Here is a 27,551-nt window from a genome sequence, read left to right as displayed (position 1 = left end):
TGCCCTCGAACGGCGGGTGGAAGGCTGAGATGGCCACTAGATGAACCTTGACTGATGAGAGAGACAAGCCCTGGAGCTTGAGATGCAGGAGGTAGATTGAGCTGCAACAAAGCTCGCTTGGGACGGACACCTTTAATTCACAATCCAGCAGGTGAACCGCTTTCACTTGGCCAGGTAGGTCGATTTGGTGGAGGGCTTTCTACTTCCCAACAGGGCTCTCTAAACCTCGGCCGAACACTGCTGCTCCTATGCATTTAGCCATGCAGCAGCCAAGCCATCAGATGCAGCGCTGCCAGGTTCGCATGCAGAAGACTGCTGTGGTTTTGGAACAGCAGCCACCAAGAGGTCCAGTAAAGTGCTGATCCGGTACTGGCGTGGCCAAGCTGGCGCTATGAGGATGACCTTCGCCCTGTCCTGCTTGATCTTTACGGGGATCCTGGCCAGTAAGGCACCAGAGGGAAGGTGTACATCAGAGCCTCTGACCACAGGAGCAGGAAGGCATGTGACAAGGATCCTCTGTCTATGCCCCAAACTGAGCAGAAAACATGACATTTTCTGTTTTTCCTGGACGTGAACAGGTTCAGCCAGGGAGTTCCCAACTTCTGGAAGACAGAACTGACTACTTCTGGGTGAAGGAACCACTTGTGGCAAGATGAGAATGTCCTGCTGAGGCAATCTGCCAAAGTGTTCTTGGCCCCTGGAAGGTGAGTGGCTACAAGGTAGATATTTTGCTGCAGACAAAAGTTCCAGAGCTGGAGGGCTTCCTGGCAGAGGGCAGACGACCTGGCTCCGCCCTGCCTGTTGATATAGAAGACTGTAGCCATGTTTCCATCAGAATCTGAACCACCATGCCCTGTATATAAGGTAAAACAGCTTGGCAAGCTAGGCAGACTGCCCCAAGTTTCCGGACATTGATATGCAGAGAACTATCGTGTACTGAGACTGCCCAGGTGGGCTCCCCATCCCAAGTCTGAGTCACCGATGAGGCTGAGGCCACGAAGGGAACTCCTTCCAGCACTAATGTGGGATCCTGCCACCAGCTGAGAGAAGATGGTATGGTGTCCGGAATCCTGACTACCCGGTCCATGTGGTGCCGGATGAGGACGTAGACTGACGCCACCCACATCTGTAGGAGTCTTGGGCAGAATCGTGCATGCCAGACCACATAAGTGCATGCCGCCACGTGACCCAACAATCACAGGCACATGTGGATGGTGGTGAGCAGGTGGGCTTGCAGGCCTGAGATGAGGTCTCCCATAGATTGGAACCAAGTCTCGGGGAGGAAGGCTCTGCTCAAGTAAGAGTCGAGAACTGCCCCAATAAAATCAATGCACTGCACTGGTGTTAGGGTTGACTTCTTATTTATTATCAGCCCTCGGTCACAGCAGGTGGAACAGACCAAATTGAGATGCTTCCGCACCAGATCTGGGGACCGGCTCCTTATGAACCAGTTGTCAAGGTATGAGTAAATTTGGACTCTTAGACATCACAGGGAAGTGGCCACTGGCACTGGACACTTTGTGAACACTGTTGGGGCCGACGAGAGGCCAAAGGGCATTGCCATGAACTGGAAATGGTGCTGGCCTGACTGAAACAGAGGAAGTGCCAATGCCCTTGGAAAACATGGAAATACGGAAGTATGCATCCTTTAAATTGAGGGCGGTATGCCAGTCGTCCAGATCAAGGGAGGGAATGATAGAAGCCAGGGAGACCATGCAAAACTTTGACTTTTTCAGAGACTTTTTGAGGCGACACAGGTCCAGGATAGGTCTGAGGCACCCTTTTGCCTTCAGAATTGGGAAGCGGTGGGAGTAGAATCCTCTGCCTTCCATGTTCCGAGGAACCTCTTCAGCTGTTCCAAGGCACAGGAGGTTTTCGACCTCCTGAACAAGGAGTTGCTTGTGAGAAGGGTCCCTGAAGAGGGAGGGGGATGGGAAGGCTGGTCACCTATAAATTGCAGAGTGTAACCCGAAGAAACTGTATCGAGCACCCAGCAGTCTGATGGTATACGGGACCACATTGACTGGAAAGCGTAGAGGCGATTGAGAAAGGAGGAGGATAGATCTGGAACACTGGCTGGAGCCGTCGTCCTCAGGCACACGCTCAAAATGTCTGCTTTTGGCCTCCCTGATTTTTGGGAGGGTCAGGCTGCACTGCCGAGCGGGAAGACGATGAACAACATCTCTTAGGCACCCTATCCTTGTCTTTCCTCCTGTAGGAGCCTGACTTGGAAGCCCCCAGGACCTGGACTGTGGCAGAGGAGGCAAGAGTGGAGGATGGAAGGCTTCCTAGACTGCTGAGGAGTATGCCGGATCAAGAAGCAGAGGGTGGCTTGGGAGTCCTTAAGCCCATGGGGTCTTGAGTCAGTTAGCTTGAAAAAAAGCCCTGTACCCTCAAAGAGGAGGTCCTGGATTGTGGCCTGCATTTCAGGGGACAGCCCAGAAGCCTGCAACCACGCGCTATACCTCATGGCCACTGCTGACGCAACCTGGCTGTCAAGTCCGTAGCATCCCAGGCCATCTGGAGGACTCCCCTGGCCACTGCTGTGCCTTCACTCACTAACGCAGTGAACTCTTTCGCATGATCCCATGAAATGATTAAAGGAGTCCTACAGGTTGAAAGTATAATGTCCCAGCAGGGCCTGGTGATTAGACACTCCGAACTGCAAGCTGGCCATCGAATAAACCTTTTGACCAAACAAGTCCAATCTCTTAGCGCCTTTATTCTTCGGTGTTCCGCTAACCTGTCCCTTTTGTTAACTGTGGACACAACCAGTGATGCTGACAAATACTCAGAGCCCTTTGCAGGGACATATTTCTTTTCCATCTTCTTGGAAGTCAGTGGAATAGAGGAGGGAGAGAGCCAAATCATTGTGGCAATCTTGAGGATCCCTGGGTGGACGTCCAATACGATCCATGCTCGGGGGGTGGCTGAGATGACGTTGAAGAGGTAGTCAGCCTCTTCAGCGACCTCAATTTTTAGGCCAAGGTTTTCCGCCACCCGTTTAAGGAGACCCCAACTCTTAAGCTGGTAGGAAGCGAGCCGGGGGGGGGTGACGGACTGTATCTTGCCCCTAGTAAGTCTCAGCGTGTTTCAGTAGCCCCTCCCTTCCCCCGCTGAGCCAATGGCAAGGTCCTAGATCGCCATTAGGGCCAGGGCCTGGCAGAGTGGGAGAGACTCTGGCTATTAGGCCGTACTGTCCTGCAACCAGGGGCAATTCTATAGACTCTGGCCATTAGGCTGCGCTGCTCTTCAACCAGGGGCGATTCTACAGAGACTCTGGCCGTTAGGCCGCACTGCCCTGCTACCAGGGGTGTAAATGCTCACAGAGGGTCTGGTGCTCCTTAAAGACATACGCGAGACTGCTAGGGTGGGATGGCCCTGCAACCGCCTCGTCTGGGGATGATGACGAAGACTGTACCTCCTGCAGGAGGGTGTCGTCCACTTCCTTTGTGGGGAGGGTTTCCTTGGTGCCGGGGTGCAATGCACCATACCGTCCTCCGCATTGGTACCACATTCTGACTGCGGTGCCATGGGTGACTTGTCCGATGAGGCTAGGGAGGGCTGGGAGTATTGGACTGGCATGACCGGCATGGTGAAGCACCGGCATCCCCCACAGGTTCCAGTACAGCCATTTGGGAGGCCACTGTCCCTGCTGCACTGGTGCCATGGCCGGTGCCTCCTCAGTCTCCAGCACTGGTGGGGAGTTGCCCCTCCTCGGCGATGGGCTGGTCCGACCCTGACCATTGTACTTCTGGCGACCATGGTGGGGCCGTCGAGGCCTGGGTATGTTAGCTGACCCTGGTGGGCAAACGGCAGGGTGACAATGAGTTCATAGATTCATAGATTCGTAGACTTAAGGTCAGAAAGGACCGTTATGGTCATCTAGTCTGACCCCCTGCATAACGCAGGCCACAGAATCTCACCCACCCACTCCTGTAGCAAACCCCTAACCTATGTCTGAGTTACTGAAGTCCTCAAATCGTGGTTTAAAGACCTCAAGGTGCAGAGAATCCTCCAACACGTGACCTGTGCCCCATGCTGCAGAGGAAGGCGAAAAGCCTCCAGGGCCTCTGCCAATCTTCCCTGGAGGAAAATTCCTTCTCGACTCCAAATATGGCAATCAGTTAAACCCTGAGCGTGTGGGCAAGACTCACCAGCCAGACACCCAGGAAAGAATTCTCTGTAGTAACTCAGATCCCACACCCATATAACATCCCATCACAGACCATTGGGCCTATTTACCTGCTAATAATCAAAGATCAATTAATTGCCAAAATTAGGCTATCCCATCATACCATCCCCTCCATAAACTTATCAAGCTTAGTCTTGAAGCCAAATATGTCTTTTGCCCCCACTACTCCCCTTAGAAGGCTGTTCCAGAACTTCACTCCTCTAATGGTTAGAAACCTCTCTCTAATTTCAAGTACTGGCTTTGTAAGTTGCCAGAGGCCAGTTACGTTTAACTTTTGCTTAGTTTTTCTCTAGCCTCACATCTCTCTCCTGCTGCCCAATTTCAGATCTTCTAGGGGAGAAAAGGAAGTGTTCTTTTATCCAATAATGAATTATTGATATGTGTGATGGTCCTCTCTTGATGAGGGTGGTAGGGGTTCTATCACCTAGTAGTCAGGGTTTAGGGTCATGATGTGCAGGTAGGTTGTTGATAGGGAAGCTCAGGCCCTCTCACTTCACTGGGCTCTGACCCAGGGCCCTTTGAGCGCTATCAGCGCTCTGACAGCCAGGGCTGCTTAAGCCCAACTTGAACAACTTCCTATCACCTCTGCCACCCGTGACTGTCCCAAAGTCACTGTCTGGGTTCAAGCGGTGCGAGGCATGTCTGCTCACCAGAAATGACCCTTCTGGCATCTGTTGTAGCAAGGTTGCTCTCCTTTCTCTCTCAAGCAGAAACTGCATCCTCTGGTGGTATGGCCCATCCTCTTGAGCCAGCTTAGTCCAAGGGCTTTTCCCTGCTGAGGTAGTTCAAACAAATAAAGAGGGATTAACCAAGTTGAAAGTTCATACGAGAAAGAAAGCCTGAGAGGAAAGCATTCGCCTATCTCTACAGCAGATCCTCCCTTCCATCAGGGAGGGACCTTTAGGCACCTGTTTAGGGAGAAATTCTGCCTTCCCTCAGCTCTTCTTCCCTGGAGCTTCCTGCTGCAGGTCTGCGTACTTCCCTGGGCTGCCACCAAGTGAACTGCTCCCCTGCCTTTTAACTCCTCCTCCAGTTGGTGCATTTCCTACAGGTGTGGTGGGGCAGAACTGGCTGGGACCAGAATAGTTTTTTAACCCCTTGTTGCCTAATGTGGAGTTTGTATACTCCATTGCACTCTGAAAGAGAACTCAAATATTTGTGTTATATTAACATCTTTCTACCATCTCTAAAATAGCACCAGGCTGAAATCTCCCTCCCTGCCAAGATTTGACTCTTCTTTGTTTCTGGGTGCTCTGTGTAAGTGCAACAACCACCCTCCGTCCCCTTTTTTGTTAGCTAATTGTATACATCAATACTGCTATAAGATTCCTATTCCTACACTGTGTCTACTTCATATTTCATAGTAATTTTACAGTGCTATACATACTTCATGGCAGTTATTGGTTACGGTTTTTTGGCACTAATGGGGCTTTTAATACCACAGATCCACAAAATCCTCAGGTGTCAGAACTGGCAGGTTATTCGGTGGAAGCTGATATACCTGGAAGGACAGTTGATAGCTCTGTTATATCCCTGTGGAACTTGCTTCCTGTTTACACTTGTAGGACCAGTTTCTTTCAACTTTAAAGCTGCTATTTACCATTGCTTCTAAAGTTTCTTAATTTTATAAACTTAACCCTGTTTTAATGGAAACAGTACTTACCTTTGAAAGATGCAGTATCAATATAGGCTGCTCTTGGAGTTGAAGAGATGCATGCTAGCCCCATTCCGAGTTAGGAGATAGTAAAACAGTGATAGGTATTTTTGAATCTAAAAATTTGAGTTCTAGTATATATTTATACATCTATCCTAGGTACAAAAATCTATAGTTTTCCTTTAAGGGAGAACTCCATCTTCATATGGTAATTTTGATGTCACCAGAGACCGGTGGCAGTGTTCAGCGGATTGGCAATGGAAACCCAGCGATCTACGCCTAACACTCCGCGAGCGGTGCAAGTCTGTTGAGTAGGTCTTCGTGCTGGGGAATGTTGGCGCGCCTATAGCGATCCATACCAGCTCTCCGGTGACCAGTAATGGGGCTCCTGAGACCTGCAGCTTGAATTACCGGAGCGGTGCTGCACACTCAGAGAGCGGCTGGGGTGCTCATGGCACCAGGGCTGCAGGGACAGGCGCATCTCTGCCAGTGTATGCGATCCCCTCTTCCAGTACGGGGACTGACCCTGAGAACTCTGATGGGTGGACTGATCCATGCCCGAGGCATAGTGCCTCTGCACAGGTGAGCACTGGTGGGACACTCCTTGAGGTGAGAAGCGGTGCCACGCTGATGGGGACTGTTGGAAGGGTCCCAAGGTGGGTTTGCCCCTGGAATGGGGTACCGCCGTAACTGGCGTGGATGGCACTAGTAGGGACAGGATATACTTAGTGGCCTGTAGGGCCTCTGGTGTAGACAGCACCGCCGGGTGCTGAATGCCTATGCTGCTATCCAGGGTGGCGGGTGTGTCCTGGAGTGGACTAGCCTGCTTGGTGGGAGTTTGGGCCTGACCTCTGTCCAGAGGCAAAGAGCCACCCCTCGTGGGTCTTTGCTCTCCTCCGGCACTCTCCTTTCCTTTATGGGATGCAGAAGGTTCCCTCTCAGCCTTTCTTTGCTTTCTAATCGGTACCAGGGAGGTGGATCGATGACGGTCTGTGGACGGTGCTGGAAGCGCGCTCCGCGCTAGGAGAGGAATCCAATCTGGATGTCTTTGGTGCTGGTGCAAGTGCCAACTCCATAAGGAGCGCTCGGAGATGAATGTCCCTCTCCTTCTTGGTCTGAGGTTTAAAACTCTTACAAATGCAACACTTGTCGCTCAGATGAGTTCCCCCAAGCACCAAAGACAGCTACTTTGGGGGTCACTGACAGGCATAATTTTCTGGCAGCAGTCACAGGGTTTGAAGACCAAGGACCAGGGCATGCCTCATGCGTAGGCTAAATCCCATCGGGGACTTTGAACTAACACTAACTACGCTAAGGGAACTAACAACTTTTAACAACTATATACAGCAAAAAAATTCACAATGAGCAATTGAGAGAGAAGCTTGCTGAGGCAAGAGAACATTCCAGCACTGTCACTGGCGGTAAGAAGGAATTGGGGGTGGTGGGGGAGCTAGCAGTGCTCCTTATACCACAGTATACACACGCCACTCCAGAAGGCACCAGAGCTGGTCCCCTACAGATACCATTAAGAGAAAAACTTCTGGCACTGGTGCATGTGGTGAGCACACACATCTACAATGGAATGGACATGAGTAATCACTCGAAGAAGAACCAGTCATTTTTTTATATATCTGCAAGTACCTGAACCCAGTCTCTTTCAACACTTCTCCACCCTTGATGGCTCTCATCAAGTCAGGACTCTTAGGTGGCCATTATCCTAGCAGAAAGATTGTCACCTGGGTTTTCAATCCTCACATCTGAATCATGTGGGCTAGTAAAATATTCATAAACTCGAATATGGCATACCAAGTTAAAATATAAGTACAGATAAAATATAAGTATAGATTTGAAATATTTGCCATTTGTGCTTTATGACTGAAGATGCCCAATTGATAAAAAAAAAAAGTAGAAATTACATAAGCTTTTCAAACTAAAGAAAAACTTATGCCTAAGGGGGAATCTAAAATTCAGTCAACAGTAAGGAATGTGTGAAAGGCCTAGCATTTTCAAATAGAGGTTGATGTAGATGAGCTTGTACAATATCTTCACTGCGGGGACTGAAGTAAAACTAACATAAATGAATGAAATGAACTCCAAAGAAAATAGTCTGGAAAAGTGGCTGGACTTGGATTGTTTGAAGTTAAGTCCAAACCCACAATCTTCTTATACACCTCTACCCCAATATAACCGACCCGATATAACACTAATTCAGATATAACATGGTAAAGCAGCGCTCTGGGGGGCGGAGCTGCTTTACCGTGTTATATCTGGCAGCAGGACTTGGGCAGAGATTTATAGGGCCCGGGGCTCCCCACAGCAGCTGGAGCCCTGGGCCCTTTAAATCACCATCGGAGCCCTGGCCGCTACCCCAATATAACACGGTTTCACCTATAACGGGGTAAGATTTTTTGGCTCCCGAGGACCGCGTTATATCAAGGTAGAGGTATATTATTAATATCCAGGCATAGCAATTTGTTATGGATACATATTTCTGACAAAAAATAAAATAGATCAATTTGAGACCAGAGTCATACTAATAAACTTTGTTTAAAGTATCTCAATGCAAATTTTATTCATTTGAATCCTCAGTACGTTAAAAATCTATTCTTAAAAGAAGCTAAAAACAAGTAGTCCACATAGATCAAGAGCTAAAAAGTTTTAATTTTTAAAGAGTGTTAAGATTGGAATACATTTTGCAGTTGAGCGACTCCTGACAAAAAGGGGGTATAATGAAAATTATTAAAGATTCTTAGTTATAGCTAGATGCTGCTATAAACTATAACTTACTATGTTATATGCATTATAATTTTTATTCCATTTTTTAAAATAATAACAGTAAAGTAGGTCTTCAAAACCAAAGTACGTTTGGCTGCTTTAGCACAATATAATTTAATAATGATAGCTTAGAAAACATTAATACATACTTTAAAAAAATAGGATACAGTATGTAATTACTTTTAACCGCTATTTGTATTAATTATCAACAGTACAATAATACCGACTTTTATTACAAAATTAAAGATTTGTTGAGCTGCATATCAGAGAAAAACTGTTAGCTATAAAAATCATGAAATGAAATGATTTCATGTAGTACTGATCCACAGTATTTATATTTAGACTTCATATAGTGCCTAAGCTCTAGGCAGTGTACAAACAAACACACACCATGAACAAAAAACTGGTTACAAATATAGATTCTGTCTAGTCAATTAACATGTAACATATTAGCTCACAGTCAGCAACACATACCCATATATAAAGCACCCATATTAAATGAAGTCCACCATAAATAATAAAATCCCACATGCAATCACCTTGTTCGTCCCAGAAATGTCCATCGAAATAGAGTTGCCTTGCAGCATGCCCTGAAGGTTAAGAAATGCAGGCTTTTTCAAGCCAAGGGAAGGGAACGGAACTGTTCCAAAGTAGAGAACCCGTCATGGAAAATTCCCTGACAATAAGAAAGACAGCTAAATTCTGCACTGGGTTAAGTTTGTAAGTGATCTCAAAGTATATTCCAATGCAGAGCAAATTATAGTAATCAAATCTCCATTTGACAAAGCAAACAAGAAGCATCTTTTGCCACATCTCCCCACCTTTGCTCACCATAACTGGGGTAAGTGTCCTTAGTCCCCACAGACTATCAGTCATCTTATACTCCACAAATGGCAGTGGCATTCAAGATTCTTGTGGGCCTTCACGTCACCAAAGGGACATGGCTGCTGCAGCATATCAACAGGTATAGCAAGGAGGATATGATGGGTCAAAATGCAGTAGTAAGTAATCTAACAGAAGTAGGGAGGATGTTGAAATTCAACAGTACCAAGTGTAAACTCCATTAAAAAAGTGTTGGTTTAATTTTTATTGTTCTATAAATTTGAAGGTTTCATTAATAGATGGTCATTTAAAAAAAACGAACTCTTCCATTAGTATGATGTCTGGTTGTACCAATTCAAGGAACGTTGTACTGCTTTTGTCCAATTATCCATGGCAAGTTTGTATTCTCCAAAGTCCCTTTGAGGCTCAAAAACAATTTCAGTTCGCCTCAGTTTCTTCAGTTGTTCTTTGTCAGTCCAAAACCCTGTAAGTACAGAGTTAATCCTAAAGCTTAACTGCAAATATTGTGTTGGGAACAAATCCATACAATTGAACAATAATTACACTTAGGAGCATGGTGAAGATAATTAGGATTTTCCTTATTCATCCCAGTAACTTTCTTTATAAAGTAGGTGAATATTTTACATGCTGAAACAATTCCAATAGAATCCACTTAACTGAAATGCCGAGAGTGTATCTGCTTAACTGTGATGGCTTCTAAGGAACAGATTTAGTACATCAATGTTCATTCAGGTTCTGTCAAGATTAGGAAAATGAGCAAGGGGACAATAGGCCTCAGCCATGGGTGGCCTCTCAATTAGGAGGGACCAGGGGAACCAAGGGCAACACTGGTCATTTTCCTACTTTCTTACTTAAAAGAATAGATAAATGGCAAATCATACTTCATGTTGCCTACAAGACTATGTAAAATATGTGAACAAACAGTTCACGCCTATAAATTATATACTGAAGGGCCCTTTGTCTACTTCAGGCTGTTTCCTTACTCTGTTTTAGCTGCTGAATAAGTCTCACCTTAATATATGATTTTAAAATATTGTAATGTTTTGTACTAGGCACATTTTAAAAGCCATTTAATAACACAAAAAGGCATCAACAAAATATATTCCTATGGACCTCCATTAATAAAGACCATTGCTTAATAGACACATTTTGGTTATCTTTGGAGCCTGCTTAATTAAATAGATTGATTCTACTTTACTAGATCTGAATTTTTTCTAACAGTCAATTCACTTTATACTATCCCTTTTGATTATTACTGTCAAAATCTTAAGAACAAAAGAGGATTTTCTAAACTTATTTTACACATTTAGATTGTAATCCTGAAAACATACATGTTCTGTATAATTTAAACTGACATCATTGGGACTACTCATGTTCATAAATGAACCAAATACATAAGTGTTTGCAAGACCAGGGCATTAATTTGTGTTGGATGCACTGTCCCATTAAACTGGTTTTATATATTTTGCCCCATCCTCTCTCCCCTCTGTTCCATCACGCACAGATGTATGAATGAAAAGCTCAATTTTGTCTTGGATTTCCACAATGACAGTGAAACTGGTTAACTGAATATTTAGGGACAATTTATTATCAGAAAATTAAAGAATGACAAAGCCATGTACAAGTTCTGCTGATCTATTTGTAGTCTTCAACCGTATGCATTATAATGAGAAAAAAAATAGTTCACAAATATTTAGACGGAAAGTTTTTCAAAGAATATACATACCTAAAGCAAGACCTGCTAGAAAAGCAGCTCCAAGACAAGACATATCTGTGTTTACAGGCTTGTCTATCTTCTTATTAATTAAGTCAGAAGTCATCTGCATGATAAAACTATTGTTACTGACACCTCCATCAGCGCTGTGTGGGAGCAAACAAAGGTAAAAGGTTGAATTTAATAAAAATATTTAGCATCAAATGTTCAGAAACAACTTTTGGGTTTGCATAGAGATACAGAAAACTGTCTACTACATTTGTGCATACGTATTCCATTTTATGTGTGAGCAGAGTTACAGGTACATATTTTGAGGCCAGGATAAGTCCTCTTGGGGAAAAAAAATACTGCCTTTGAAGTCTGAAAAAAATAATTTGAAAAAGCAACTTGTATTTTTAAGATTTTAACATAACTTTGATTTCAGCCTCCTAAAACAGTACAATTATAATCCTGATTGAAATGTTAAGACTTATGGTAGAACATGGCTTTTACATGCTGTAACCTGAATCACAGAACATTCAAGAATATCCTTTAGAAAGTTCAATAAGTTCAGTTTATGTTCAAAGAGCTAGAGAGGTACATTTTCTTGTAATTAGTGAATCTTTGTTGGTGTTCTAGCCTATTCATTCACAGTTGCTGCCTTCTGTAGGAAGCATAAGAAGAAGGCTGCAATCTCTCCATCTCCTCTCTTTACTTTCTCCTAAATGCCTTTGTATCATAGGCTTTGTCTACAATAATGAGGTAAGTTGATCTAAGTTATGCTAGTTACGTAACTTAAGTCAACATAGCTTAGCCTGACTTACAGCAGTGTCTACACCACACTATGTCAATGGAAGATGATCTGCCGGCGATATAGTTTCGGCCATTTGTTGAGGTGGAGTATTGTAACTGATGGGAGAGTGCTCTCCCATCGACTTATTGCATCTTCACCTGTTAAATTGACACCGCTGCATTGATCGCAGCGGTGCCGAGTTAGCCCCTACCAAAGACAAGCCCTGAGTCCTGGCTTTCCAGCCAAGGAAAACAGGCATTTATGAACATTGACCCTGTATTAGCTGAAGAGAGTTACTAGAGTTACAAGGCATTCCTTCCTCCAGGAGCACCAGGGAACAAATAATTAAACTATAAACAATTACCGATACTGTCACACAATGAATTACTATACCACTAGACTGCCATACTGCCAATTGCCTAGCCACTTTCCTATTATTGACACTTATAGTTAAGGTTGCCCAATACTTCCCATTAAAAGACCTTTTTTAGGTTGCTATTGTCTGCAGGACCCCTGCCTCATTTGTTGCAGAAGTTGGAAGATGTGTACTGAATGAGGCAGGTGGCTGCAGGAAGAGAAAACATGGTCTCCTGGTTAAGGCAGCTGAATGCTGCACTGGAGAACTGGATTCTACCCCTGCGCTATCCATATGGTCATACATAGAAGCTGTGCAGGGCTGGAGTTACTATGTGATGATGGACAAGTCACCTAAATGTTGTTGGTTGCCCACTAACTGCGTTCCTCATTTTCTAGGTGTCCAATATAAGACACATGGGGGCCAGATGAGCACTCAGATCTGTAGCTTAAGTCGATGAACTGTGCTTTAAACATACAATATGCTATAAAAATGCTACCAATTCTGGAAAATATTTCCACAGGGAAATTAACAGGCATTAGTATACCAGTATAATTATACTGCTATACAATTACTCTTGTGGACACTCTTATTTGGAATAATTGCAGCCTTTTTTCAGTTTAGCTTATGCTGCTTCAAAAAGAAAATCCAAAAAGCGGTCAGTTATTCCAAATAAGTGTTTACAAGAATAGCAACAACAGTATTATCATGTTGGTATAGCAATGTAAAAATTCATTTTCTGGTGTAGACAAACCCTCAGTTTCTCATCCATAAAATGGTGATAATACTACCCTCTATTCTCATAGAGGTACTGTCAAACAAATTCATTCTTGTTTGTGAAGTACAGCAGATACTATGGTGAGAGCATCACAAAAACACCCAGGAGGGACTTAATAACTTTGTATTCAGTGTAGGTTTGAATGGTGTGCTGAGGCCACACACAACAAGCAGGTAAAAATACTGAATCATCATCTCACTCAGTGAATGAAGCAGAGCTGCTATGGAGAAAATAGTAAAATTGTGTAATTAAAGACTATCATAATATATACAGACAAGAGGGAGTGAATTAAGGTTATACAAGCAACCTTAATTATGGCAGATGGTAAAGCAGAGAAATTGCCCACCAGCATGGACAGGGTTAAAAAGAGCCTTTGGGTCCAGCTAGCCCCACCCTGTTATACCTGCAGCCAATGCCAGGCTGGGAGAGGAGAAAAAAGGAGGGAGCCTGGCTCACTCTGGGGCTAACTGGCAAAGAGGCAGGAGCAAGCTGCTTCCCTACTTGAGGGAAGGATCACTAGCTTGCCACCCAAGGCAACCACCAGGAACCAAACACTGTATTCCTGGCCAAATGAGATGGAGAAAGAGGACTAGGAGCACCCAGGCCTAAGAAGAACGTGGGTGACTGAAGCGCAGAGACCTTGTGGGGGGTTCTGACCCCACGGAACTTAAGGCTGCCTTACCCAGAGGAAGCTGGGACTGTAGTAGGATGCTGTCTAGGGTTCATAAGGGGCCATTACTAGAGACAAGCCACCACAGGAACTTGAATTATAGGGGCCATGCATCAAACTGAAGTGGCAGCAGTAGAAAGTAGCCCAGGGCAGTGGACACAGACTTCCCGCTGGGAAGTCCCCTACTAAGGGATTGACTTACACAGAGCCCTAGGCTGGGAGCTGGTGGAGTGGGAAGGTCCGAGTCCCCCAATCCTCTTGCCTTAAAGACTGACACACCTACGCCACAGAAGTGGGGAGCAAGAAAAGCACTCCAACCACTAGTCCAACTGGTCCTCAAAACTCCCTGTTGCATGGCATTTCCTAAATTGTGAGTGCCTGACTTTGCAATCATAATGTTTTTCTAATGTAGGGTTTTTCTGTAATTTCCTAGGTTTTTAAAAAAGTAAAAAGTGAAAATAAAACAAATTCCAACATGAGGAACAATATGATTCATCAGCAGAATTACATCCTTCATAGCCACAGCACAGATCTCTGCCATTTGAGCAGCAGCAGTAGGTTGTCATGCTCTATTTGAGCAGCCTTTAGAGGGAGATGAGGCAAACATTTTCTCAATGGGTTTCACAGCTGTTGGCTGACAGCAGAGAAATGTCGAGACAAAAATTCTGTGCTCTATTTCAGGTTCTGAGGGAAGTATACTGCCGTGGTTACAGATCCTTCTGTCCACATCCCGCCAAACCTGAACTCTTTTTCTCCTGGCTCATCTGGCCTGTCCTTGTCCATGTCTCTCCCCACACACGCCCCCCAGCTCCTCATCCCAATCCCCATCCCCTATCATATCTCAACACTGTTCCCCCACTGCTCTGTCCCCTTTCACCACCCCACAGGCCCAGTTGCTCACGCTATTTCCTCCTCCTTGCTGCTTGGGTGCCTGCAGAGAGACCACGGAGAACACAGAAGAGAATCGCTCCCTGCTCTCAGTTCCTGGGTGCAGCACAACAATGGCCCCTGGTTGCTGAAAGGAGCAATTTCACAGAAAGTTCTACTCATCCTTCAGAGCCTTAGGATGGAGTAGGCCCAATACGGATGGACTCTTTGGAAAATTTGTTACCAAACATCAACAAGTTTTTACTGAGCACATATGAAATGAGGTTTTCAAAGGCTCACAACCTGGCCAAATTTGGACAGATTTTCCTGGAGATTGCAAAAGGCACATCTCTGACACAAGAATGATCCTCTTGCCAAATTTCAACTTCTGCGCCAAAGCGAAGAGGTCCTACTGCAAGAGTTCCCAAACTTTTTGCCGGCACAACCCCATTTTAATTAACTATTTCCTTCTAGAACCCCAGACAGCATGAAGGAAGCCGTTCTGACAAGCAAAATGGTGTCCTCCATGTGTCTTGACCTGACGCACATGGTGCTTGTGAGGTCGTGCTGTATAAAAGATGCCATTTTGCTCTTCCAAATGGCTTCCTCCATGCTGTCTGGAGTCCTGGAAGGAAATTAATTACTTGAAATGGGGTCATGTGTATGGTATGTGTGAGGTCATGCTGTGTGGAGGACGCCACTATAGACCAGAACTGTGTCCCCCAAGCATCATAACCTGACCCCCAGTTTAGGAACTGCTGTAATACAGTTTCTCAATGAAAGAATTTTTAACATGACCAAAGCAATGTATTTTCTCCTAACCTCATGCTCAGAAGTGACAAAAATTTTTGCTGAAAAATTTAGTCTGAGGCAGATAGCCAGCATGGAAAATTTCAGCTAAAATGGTTACTATTAGGCAAAATTATAAGAAACTGAAAAAAGGATCTTATGATGGAAACTGTCAGGCAATCCCAGTTACAGGTGTCACTACCTGGACCCCCTGAATACTGCAGAGAAAATTAATAGAACAAAATTTGTTCTGACTTCTATTAAAGTAAACCTGAGAGTGAAAGTTCAACACCAACTCATACTCAACAACGCAGATTTAGAATCCATATCACTTTTGAAGTTACGTCAACAGGAACGCTACACTTAGGGCTATAATTCAATTCCCAGTAATGGAATGTTCACAGAAAGACAAACTGAATAACGAAGTTCTAGAGCATGTGTGTTTTACTTCAACTCACAAACACCAAACAAAATTTATGATTTGTGATATTAAAAATAATACAAACATACCGAATATTTGTAAGTGGAACCCGCACCTCTTTCACAATGGTATCATACAGCTGTTTGTTTCTTTAAAAAAATATTTATAGAAATTAATGTTGTATTTATACATAATGTGTATTCTAAAAGCTGTTCCATATCTATACAGTATGCAAGAAGATTATATGACAAAATGTGACAGCAGTTTTGTCAAAATTGCCTTCGACAGTTGACAAGTTCCCAGCATGGACTGAATGATTAAAAAATAAACGGAGACTGGTTTCTGTTATACACCATTATGATAGTACTCAGGTGGCCCATCAGGATCAGGACCAACTCTGCTAGGCACCGTATAAGGTGATATGGTTCCTGCCCCAAAGTGCTTACAGTTTATTTAAGATAAGTTAGAGCAGGTGGATGCAACATACAACCTTAAGAACTGGAAGTAGAAAAAAACATTAACCACAGCTTCAGCAAAAAAAAAAACAGCACCAGCTGCTCTTTAAAGGGGGACTGTCAAAGCTACAAAATGGAGGTTACTTACTGTAACTTGAGTTTCTTTGAGATGCATATATTCCACACCTAGGTACGCATGCGCACCATGCACCTGAGTCCAGAATTTCTTCAGTGTCCGCTGACCCGCATGTATACAGCAACTCTCCTCATGCTCCCAACCGAGGGTATAAGAGGCAGTGCTGGTTAACACCCCTCCATTTTCTCTTCTTACAACAATCCAAACGGATCTGAAGCAGAGGGAATGGAGAGTGGGTAGTGAAATACTGACAGACAACACTTTTTGAAGACCCTCCAGTTACAGTAAGTAATCTCCATTTGTTCTTTGAGGGATGGTCCCTATGGTATATTCTACACATGGATGACTGTCAAGCAGCGTTCTGACTTGAGGAGGGTACAAGGAAACTGGCAGCAGAGATGTTTTTAGTACTACAGATCTATGGCTGCATCCATCTTTGCTGCTTGAGTTAGAGCATAGTCTGACGTAAAAGTATGGATGGAATTCCAAGTCGCTTCTCTGCAGATATCCTGCAGTGCCCTTGTGGTGATATGCTCAGGAGGGGGAAACTGCTATGTTTGTAGCACTCTAAGATGCATCCTGAAACCCATTTAGAGGATACAGCTTATCCCTGCAACCGTTCTGCCAAGGCTCCTAAGACTTTTCTTGGATTTGGTGGGCAGTGAAAATCATGTTGGTTGTCCTGTGGGATGGTCTAAAACTGCACTGAGATTCCGGCAATATTTTCTCAGCAAGGGGAAGTAATCGGATAAGAGGATACAGGCAAGAAACTTCCCTGCTGTAGATAGCAAGGCAATGCCTCGATAGTTTCCACACTCCGACTCATCTCCTTTCTTAAAGATTTTAACAATGTTGGCATTCTCAAGTCTCACAGAATCTTCTCATTATACCAGATGTGAAGAAAAAGTTTGTGGAGCATCCTTACCAGGAAAATCAGGATCTTTACATGGCCTTCATCGATTTGACAAAGGCTCTGGACTCAGTCAATCATGAAGCTCTGTGGAAGGTGCTGGCCAGATTTGGCTGCCCTCCAAAATTTATTAAGGTCCTAAGGCTTTTTCATGATCAGATGACTGCCACTGTTCTCTGTAATGGCCTGGAGACAGACCCTTTTGTCATCAAAACTGGAGTTAGGCAAGGATGCATTATTGCCCCAATTCTGTTCTCCATCTATGTAGCAGTCATTTTGGTCCTCATTAAAGATTACCTCCTCAGTGGAGTTGACTTTCAAAATAGAATAGATGGGCAGCTTTTTCATCTTCCATGTCTCCATTCAAAAGTATAAAGTTCACAGGGTGTCCATTACTGATCTTCAGTATACTGATGACTGTACCATCCTCATGCACACTGAGGCTGACCTTGGGTCCACACTGATTTTTTTTTGCATAAGCTTACCAAAGCCTACGACTCTCACTCAATATTAAGATGACTAAAGTGCTCCATAAACCTGCTTCAGGCCTTACACTTGACCTACTACAAATCACCATCGAGGAACAGACTTTGGAGACAGTCGAGCACTTCTGCTACATCTGTAGCCAGTTTTCTCAAAATGCAAATATTGACAGGGAGATCCAGCACAGGATCCAGTTTGCAAGTGCTTCCTTTGGGAAATTGTTCTGACACATTTTCATGGACCGTGACCTATCAAGACACCAAGATCCAGGTCTATAGTACAAGATGGCTACTCCTTTATGGATCTGAAACTTAGGTGACTCATCCACAGCACCTCAAGAGTCTGCAGAGGACCACCAATGATGCCTTCAGAAGATTCTTCGCATCAAGTGGGAAGATCGCAGCACTAACGCCAGCATCCTCACTGAAGCCAGTGTCACCAGCATTGAAGCAATGATCCTCATGCACCAACTCTGCTGGGCTGGACATTGTGTTTGGATACCAGACTCTTGCTTACCAAAACAAATCCTCTACTCTTAGGTCACACATGGTCAGAGATCATGTGGTGGTCAGAAGAAACGCTATGAAGACACACACAAACCGTATCTCAAGAAAAATTATGTGGATATCACAAGCTGGGAGGAGCAAGCCACCAACTGAGCTCAGTGGTGCCACATCCTCCGTCAGGCAGTGGTCCACTTTAAGGAGAAGCATCTTGCCCTTGAAGCTGAAGAGAGAGAGAGAAGGAAGGAAAAACAAACAAAATCTTTCTACCAGCAGGCAGCTGACCCACTAGAAAAACGTCTACTGCGGGCAGTTCTGTGCTACCAGGATTGGACTCCTGAGTCATCTCAGGACCCATATGTAAATCTGTGGTAGAGATCATACTTGAATCGAGAGATCGCCAGTAATGATGATCTGGCAAGGCAACAAAGAGTCTTGGAGATTTTCTAATGGGTTTGGTTCTCTGCAGGTAGAATGCCAGAGTGTGCCTGACATCAAGAGAATGAAATCTCTTCTCGGAACAAGCATGAGGTTTTGGAAAGAATACAAATAAATGTACTGATTGACGTGGAACTCAGACAAAACCTTGGCAAGGAATTTAGGGTGTAATCTAAGGAAAATCTTCTTGTGAAATTCTGCATAAGCAGGGTCTGACATCATGGTTCACAACTCACTGACCCTTTTCACCAAAGTAATGACTACTAAAGAATGCCACCTTAATGGGCTGGGGGGTCATGGCACATGTTGCCAACGGTTTGAAGGGTGGGCCCGAGAGTGTTTAAAGGACAAAGTTAAGGTCCCTTTGAGGTGTAGGTTTAATGACCGGGGGGGGGGGGAAGGTCCTGATCAAGTCCTTCATAAATCAAACTGTGATCAGGGGTATGAAGATAGAACATCCTTCCACCAGTGGGAGAAGGCATTAATTGCTATTAGGTGTACTCTTAGTGAACTGAGGGCTAAGCCTGAGATCTTTAAGGAGAGGAGCTAGTCTAGGATAACTGGAATGCCCACAGTATCAAGTAAATACTGGTGGCAATGGACTCAGGCCAAAAATCTCTCCCATTTAGCTAGATAGCAAAATCTAGTAGAATCCCTCCTGCTTTGGGTCAGGATTTCCTGAACAGGGGCAGATGCTGAGTGTTCTATCTCTAACGTCCATCCAAACACCAGGCTGTGAGGTGGAGTGAGCTCAGGTTGAGGTGCTTGATTTTTTTCCCCATACTGAATTAGGAGACCTTGAAATGCACAGATCCTGAAAAAGGGACATGTGGACATTGTTAGGAGCTCTGTGAACCAGAATTGTTTGGGATGGTATGGTGCTAGAAGGATGATGATCGCTCTGTCATGCCTATGACTTGTAGTCATAGAAGGATGGGAGGAAATGTATATCTGAGGCTGTCTGTTCTGGAGAGTATCGCCTTGAGTGTCTTGGCCTCTGGCTTCTCTGGAGCAATACACGGGAAGCTTTCTGTTTGTCTGAGATGCAAAAATGTCCCCTAGCAGAGTCCCTATTGCGTGAATATGGTGGTTAGGACTGTGTCATGCATCTCCCCTTCGTGGTCTGCAGAGAAGCTTCTGCTTAATCTGTCTGCCAGGGAGCTCTGAACAGCCAGGAGGTATGTGGCCTGTACAGTGATGACCTCTAATACACCAGTTCCAAAGTCTGATCACTTCCAGGCAGAGGGGACAAGATTTCATTCCTCTCTGTTTATATAGACCACTGTGATGATGTTGTCTGCCATTATTTGTTTGTGGAGTGAGTGTGTAAAAGGCCTTTCATGCCAGTCAAACCACTCTTAGCTTCAGTAAGCTTATACGTAGCCTAAACTCTCATGGCATCCAGATACCCTGATCACTGTGGCAGTCCAAGTGCGTGCCCCTACCTCTGAGGGAGGCATCTATCATGATGGTGACCCATGGTATGGAAGAGCTGAAGGGAGTCCCTACCATGACTTTGTTCAGGTTGGATCACCAAGTGAGGAAGGTGAGAACTCCAGAGGAAACAGTGACTTTGGAATTGATGTGATCCCTATTTGGTCAGTAAATCGAGTGGACCCAAGCTTACAGACACCGCAAGTAGAGTCTGGTGAAAAGTGTCATGTAAGTGCATGTGGCTATGTGGCCTAACAGGGAGAGACACTGATGCACTGTAGTTCAAGATTTGCAGGTGATGAGAAAGATCAGGTTGCTCATCGCATAAAATATGTCTAGAGGGAAGAAAGCTCTTGCAGAGACTGAGTCTAGACATGCTCCTATAAAATGTATTGTCCTTGCAGGCGACAAACACCTAAGGTGGCAAGGAGGCTCTGAAGAAACTCTGTTGCTGGATATGACTTCTTGGCGAGATCAGCCTACTAAGAGCCAGTCGTCCAGGTATGGAAATAATGTATCTCTCTGATATCTCATCTGGACCGCTACCACTGGGAAAACTTTAATGGTGGTTCCCACGGGAATCAATGCCAGATGTCCCTGAGGAGGTCATAACCAGAGGGGTAATATTGCCTTGTCTGTCAGGGTCCTGTGCCTTTGCAGAGATACTGATGCAGCTATCTCCTCCGATTCCAAGGATGGTTCCATTGGTTGGTACCAAGGTGCTCCTGCCCGATGGACGGAGATGGGATCTCTCCTGAGATAATGGTAACGGTTCCTCCCCTGGGGTAAAGGCATCTCTTATGAGAGCAGGGCCAGAAGAAGTGGAGACTGCATATAGGGAAGGAAGATATCCTCTGGTGTTACAAAAGTCTCCCTAGAGCCCAAATTCTGAGGAGTTCCAACAGACACTCAAAGATTCTGGTTTGTCTGATGTGGCCTGATGGTCTTTATACCGACAATGATGAATCCGGACATGCTCTCAGAGATGGGACTGGAGAGAGTTTATCTTTGCCCCCTGGTACCGCAGTTACCAGCAGATCCTTGTTTTTCTGTGTCTTATCCTGCAGCCTGGGAGTCTTCAGTGGAGCTGGTTCCATCCATATGCGACATCTCACCCAACCTGGACTGGCTTGGGAAGGAAACAAGTTTCTTCTGGACAGTCTCCTATGGGGGATCAGTCCTTCTGCCCAGGCTTGTGTTGGAGGAGAACTGCTAGTCAGCTAGTACAGGGGGTCTCCCAGGCTTGAGTCAGACAGAGCCTCCTCCATCAGGGACTTTTTCAGCTAGAGCTCTTGGGCCTCTCTAGTTCTGGGTGGGAAGGATTTACAGATAATGAACATCACACAGATATGTGCCTCATCCAGACGGTAGAGGTACCAGTGATGCTCACTGCTGATTGAGGAAGAGTGAGGGCAGGAGACTCAGTTCTTGAATCCTGGGACCCTGGGCGTAGTCCTGGGATCAGGGAGGATGTCCCTCCAACTGGGGAGCAGGGGTGGGGATATTCTATTCTATACTAAACTATATACTAACTAGAATTCCTAAGCTAAGATAGAAACTATTTACAATTAAATTTTACAGATTCTACCATAATGGAGGAGGACATGATTCCAACTCAGGCCATGTGGTGATAAGTAGGAACTGGGAGGCATCAACCCATATTTCCTCTTACACTCATGATCGGGAGCACAAGTAGAGTTACTGTGCCTGTGCAGGTCAACGGACACGGTTTTGAAGAAATTCTGGACTTGGGCACACAGCGCACATGAGTACCAATGTGTGGAATATACATACATAAGGACCGTCACTCAAAGAAGTAATTTAACTTACCCAAATAGTTATAGGGAAAAACATACATCTGAAAGGAAAAGATATATTTGAAGCTTTTTTTGCCAGCTCTTTGGATGAGATTTTCAGCTTTCTATGTATGCAAAAGACACATACCCCAATTCAGCAGCTAACGTATCTTCTGTCTCTCTCAGGTATTTTTAAAATGCCTATCACTACGTTATATAAACATGGAGGACCTAAGAATTATCCCAGGAGCCTGCAGCTTCATGCCTGCTTAAAATAGATTGAAAGTGAAAAGAGTCTTACTTTCCACATAAAGGTAGTGAGGAAACACAAAGGCAAACTTCTGGTAGAAAACAGATTTTGGACATGCAGAGGAGCCAAGTCCATTTTAATTTGAGAACTGTTATGCTGGGTCAGTTGTTAACAAAAACTGTGACCCTTGATAAATATACAAAACTTCCTGTCAGTGTCAACTAATATAAATTACCACAGTTAACATTTTATAAATTGCTAAGTCCATGCATTTATGTAACAAGTGATTATCTGACTTCACACATTGAGTGACCAGAATAAAGAATAATTAGATGAGAGGAAAACAGAAATCCTAAAGATAATGAATTAAGAAAGACTGCACTCAATACCTAAAAGCGATCGATTCCAACATAGCTCTTATAAGATGATTTCTGGTAGTGGAAGGTTTCAGCCCCATAAAGGAGGCACAAGCGCAAGGGTCATTCACAGGAACCTAAAATAAAGGTTTGACAATAAAATTAATTACTGAGTTATATTTGTAGCATTTTGAAAAAGGATACAAGTAGTAAGCAAAAATAACTTACACATGACAATTAAAGAAAGCATAATGAGAAGAAGAAAATTAAGACAATATGTAAGCATTGGACAGTCGTTTTTTGCCTATATTTCAGAAAAATCAGTTTTCAAATCAGTTTCTTTCAGTAGCAAAAAGGTTTTCAATTACTGCATTTCTTTTTCCCCCCAGAATTCTATACACTAAATATCACTCATTGGTACTACCTATTAAAAATATACATAGAGTACACATAAACTAAAGTACAAGTGTCTAAGATAGAGTACAGTATTATTAAAATGAGGGGGGCTGAAGAGGGAAGAATGTACTGACTTTCCCCAGACTTTTTGTACAGAAAAAAAAAATTAATATAATACAATAGCCTTGAAGAGGCTAGTCAATTTAAATCACATAACATAATTGCACTAATGTTTTGAATGGCATAATGATGCAACAGACACACTAATTCTGGCTGTCTCATAAAAAAGTCATCGCCTTTCGTAGGATGATTGGCACATTGGTTTTTGCATCCATCTCTGCTTCACTGTTTTGGTGGATTCGAGTGACACAATGTTACTCTACTTGCCCTTAAATGCATTAAGACAATGTTAAATGTTTTTTCAATTTAAAAATAACATAAAATTTTAAAAAACTTTACAGGATTTTTATTTAGTTCCCTAAATATCTGCTATACAGAATTCTGAAGCAGCCCTAATTTTAATCATATTGTGACTGCAAAAAAAATGGAAAACACCACCAAAAAAATTAAGGAAGTACAAATTACTTTAAAGAAAAAATATAAGAGTATGCATATATGGCGGAAACTGGGAATGCACTAAAGCCCAATCCTGACAGGTGCTGAACTCCCAAATATTCCCACAGACTTTGATAAGAGTTGTTGATGCTCAGTATTTAGTAGGATGTAAATGAAGTGACAGCCCAACTCCCAAATGAAGGCTAGTATGTTGCACGCTGAGACTCAGTTCAGAAATGAGTTATGTTTAAAGTCAGTAAAGAATATATTCAGTTCTCCAGTGTACAACCACCTTTCCCAACTTGTGGAATGTTTAATCCAACCATACTAATAATAAAAGGTTCCTTGTTGACAAGCTTGTGGATTGTCAAATATAAGCAACTAACTAGAAAGGAAAGGAATCATGATATATATTAAAGGCAAATGTCTAGAGGACCAGAGTTTTGTTCACTTTGTTTAAAAGCTTTATTTTCATTTTTATAACATATCACACATATTATATATGTATGACTTACACAAACTACAGAACCAAGGTAAGATTAATGAGTGATAATAAATCAAGGAAATATGCATTTTAAATTTGTACAGCAGGAATGCTTCTGTCTCATGGTGAGAAACGCGCCACATCATAGCAATGTCATCCAAGTTAAGAGGGGAGAAGCCTTCTCCTCATTCTCATAACAGGAACTGTCAGATAAACATTTGACTATCTAGGAAATGAACACATTGCCTCCATAACATGTCCAACCCCTGCTATCCTGATATCTACGAAACCTAACCAAGCAATCAAATTTAGATTACTGGAAGACAGTTGGAGCTAACCTGTACAGCAGGGTAGACATGTCATGGTTGAGCTCCAGAAGTGCTTATTCCACATCAGGTGCCTACTTCGTACCATATATCTATTCTCTCTCTCTCTCTCTCTCTCTCTCTTCACACACACACACACACACACACACACACACACACACACACACACACACACACACACACACACACACACACACACACACACACACACACACAATAGCTATAAAGAACTCATGATTGTATGATGTGGTATAAAAAGTTGTTTAGGAAAACGTTGTGATGGCTGTGTTGCTCAAAAATAGCAATGCCTGTGTAAGTTTCTCAGTCATCCTGATTAAGTGATGATCAACCTGTATCATCATGTATTCTGTATATGTCACGTTACAGAATAGCTATTTTAGAAACATTTAAGAGTTGATAAAATAATTCATTTCTTTCTGTAAAGTCACAAGTCCAACTGTACAAGGCTTGTAAGGAGCCATAAAAAAGTCTCTAAAAATTGCCTAAACTAGCATTTCTACAGTGAAAAATATCATGACTTTGAGATCTGAAGCCCTTCTTGTGCTGGGAGTTCTGGATCCTAAGAGATCCTTTATTCAGTGGTGTGGAGTTTCCATTTCTAGCCCTCTCAAGATGAGAGGGCCTTGGGCAGGGGTAATTTTGTGGGCGAAATGGGAAATTGCAAAAAATTCTGTGAGAAGAAAAGAGTTTTCACACAAGTTGATTTAAGAAATTTGCAAAATGTTGGGAGAAAGCTCCTATCTAAATTATTTTAGATATTTATATAGTATTAATTGCAGAGAATAGGAAGACAAGGTTCCTCAAAAAAACATTAGTAGTGATATTTTAAAGGCATATAACGTTTAGGCCTTAAACTATCTGGCAGCATCCCTTTAAGCTTTGCAAGTGGGTAAATATAAAGGTTCGGTCTACTCTACAGAGCTATAATTGGTATAACTATGTCGCGGGGGGCGGGGGGGGGAAGTAATCCACACCCCAAGCAACATAGTTATACCGACCTCACCCCCCAGGTAGACAGCGCTATGCTTCTCCTGCTGTCATAGCTACTGCCTCTCAGGAGATGGATTAACTATGCCAACAGGAGAGCTCTCTCCCATTGGTGTACAGTGTCTTCATTAAAGAGTAACAGCGGTGCAACTGGATGGAGCATTTTAATGTAGACTTGCCCAAAGCAAAACACCACCTCATCACATCAGTTGTATCTGCATGCAGGCCATCCTGTATTACCCTTTTTGGCATTTTAAACAACAACTTGCAATTTCTTTTGATAACTCAAGTATCAAAAGACATCTAAACTAAGCTGACGCCACTAACAGCCTCCAACACAACTCCCAGAAGAATCTCCATACAAATCTCAACCTCCATCGAGTTTCTCTCTCTCTTCGAAAAGAGCCTGAGTAAGATAGGTGTGCTACATAACATGCTCTGAATCTCAGCAGAGCCACGCAACTTCAGACCAAGTGAGAAACAGGTTTTATAGTGAGGGACCCTCATAGAGAACACTTCAGTACCAGCAACCGGTGTTAAACTGAGAGCAATCCAACTCAAGCGTCTCTACTGACTAAAATGCAGCAGTAGGCATGAGGAAGGAGTTAGTCTCCCAGGTAAAAAGTCCTAAGCCATTGAGGGCTTTATAGATCACAAACAGCAAGTTAAACTCCACTTCAACAGGAAACTAGTGCAGATTATAGAATTCTAGTGTCATGTGCTCCCATAAATCCACCTTCAGAGGCTATATGCTTCAACATCTTCGTTTTCAGGCTGATTTGAGGTGAAGCTCCACATAGAACACACTTAACTAAACCAGTCTTGGTGTGACAAAGGCATAAATCACTGTAATAAAGGTCTGCATCCAAAAGAAACAGCTGCAATCTCGCAAACCAAATGCAGATGGAAGAAGTATTCTGGGGCACCAATGATATGATAATCCAATAGCAACTGAGGATCCAATCAATACCACTCAATTGTGAACCCAAATCACAAATGGCATGCCCACTTGCATTACTAAAGGAAGAAGTGATAATCTGTGTGTCTCATCTTGTAGCTCCTCCCCATACTTAGTGTCATCTCAATCTTAATTGGGCTGAATTTCAGCCAACTAGATCTAATTTATGCCCCAACAATATTGGCTAGATGAACAATTGCATTGACTGGGTCAGAAAGGACCAAGATATAAAAATGGGTTGTCATTAGAGTACTGAAAACATGACTGCCCCATAATTCCTCACTAATCTTTCTAACAAGCCCGTACCCACATTGAACAGATTGGGAAGACAAGTTGATATCTTGTGGAACTCAATATGACAAGATCTTTAAGGAGGAGAATCAGTTGCCTCACAATACACTCTGCGACTATTCAGCCAGGAAAGAATGGAGACAGTCAAGAGCAGCAACATCCACTTCTGCTGCAGTCAAGCTATCAACACTCCACAATCAACAGTATTGAAAACATCCACCATATCCATCAATATCAACACACACCAGATCTTCACCCATTGATAAAAAGAAATCTAACAATGCTGCCAGTGCCATTTCTATCCCATACCCAAAGCCTGTACCTAGATCATCAAGGGTCTAGGAGACTTAAGGTATTTAGATCCTGTGCGAACCATCTCATCCCAGCCTTCTCTATAACCTTGACGAAGAGTTGAAGATGTGATAGTAGCCAATTGTCAATGCCAACTGTGGATTTTTCGATCAAAACCTACATTATAACTGCTTCCTTAAGAAAAGCTGGTACCATGATGTCTCTAATATAGGCACTGACAATCTTCACCAGTAACAGACCTAGTATCTCCCTGCTGGTCTTTACCAGCAAGGAAGAAAAGATGCATGTTGTGGAATCAAGCACTCCCAACATCTCTAGTACTTGAGCATTACAGGCCTAAAAATTCATAAAAGATTAAGTTTGTGTCCTCCTCAAGATTCCTGTCTGCAAATACAAAAACATAGCAAGAATAATATAATAATAATAATATTTTACCCATAATGGAAGGAACTCAAATAAGCCACCAAATGAAGGCATCTTAGATTAACTAAGCAGCCTACTTCTCAAAATAAATCAAGATTTTGTGGACTCTCTGGTAGAAACAAAGAGCCCCTTTCTTTGCCTTTTCCCATTAGTGCTTTAGAGATGGAGTAAGATAAGGAGGCTGAGATTCTGCTTTTTAAAAAA

At 43.5% G+C, this 27,551-nt stretch overlaps 1 protein-coding gene across 5 annotated transcripts in view; it reads right to left on the bottom strand.

Moving 5' to 3' along the window:
* Positions 1-8,490: 8,490 nt before the first annotated feature.
* GK5 (glycerol kinase 5) overlaps positions 8,491-27,551 on the bottom strand; it is an 83,244-nt gene continuing 64,183 nt past the window's right edge. For 3 of the 5 annotated variants that reach the window (XM_032765661.2, XM_075068490.1, XM_032765662.2), the window contains 4 exons: positions 22,628-22,731; positions 15,923-15,982; positions 11,194-11,327; positions 9,665-9,930 (listed from right to left, as the gene is read on the bottom strand). In XM_032765661.2, the coding sequence (XP_032621552.1) occupies positions 9,776-9,930; positions 11,194-11,327; positions 15,923-15,982; positions 22,628-22,731 (453 nt within the window). In that variant the 3' untranslated portion in view covers positions 9,665-9,775. Of the gene's footprint in view, positions 9,931-11,193; positions 11,328-15,922; positions 15,983-22,627; positions 22,732-27,551 lie in introns of all 5 variants that reach the window. The other 2 variants (XM_032765659.2, XM_032765660.2) reach the window with 2 other exon arrangements.

This window comes from Chelonoidis abingdonii, chromosome 8 (genome assembly GCF_003597395.2).
Source record: "Chelonoidis abingdonii isolate Lonesome George chromosome 8, CheloAbing_2.0, whole genome shotgun sequence".
NCBI classification, from domain to species: Eukaryota; Metazoa; Chordata; order Testudines; family Testudinidae; genus Chelonoidis; species Chelonoidis abingdonii.
This window is presented reverse-complemented; position numbering and strand designations above follow the sequence as displayed.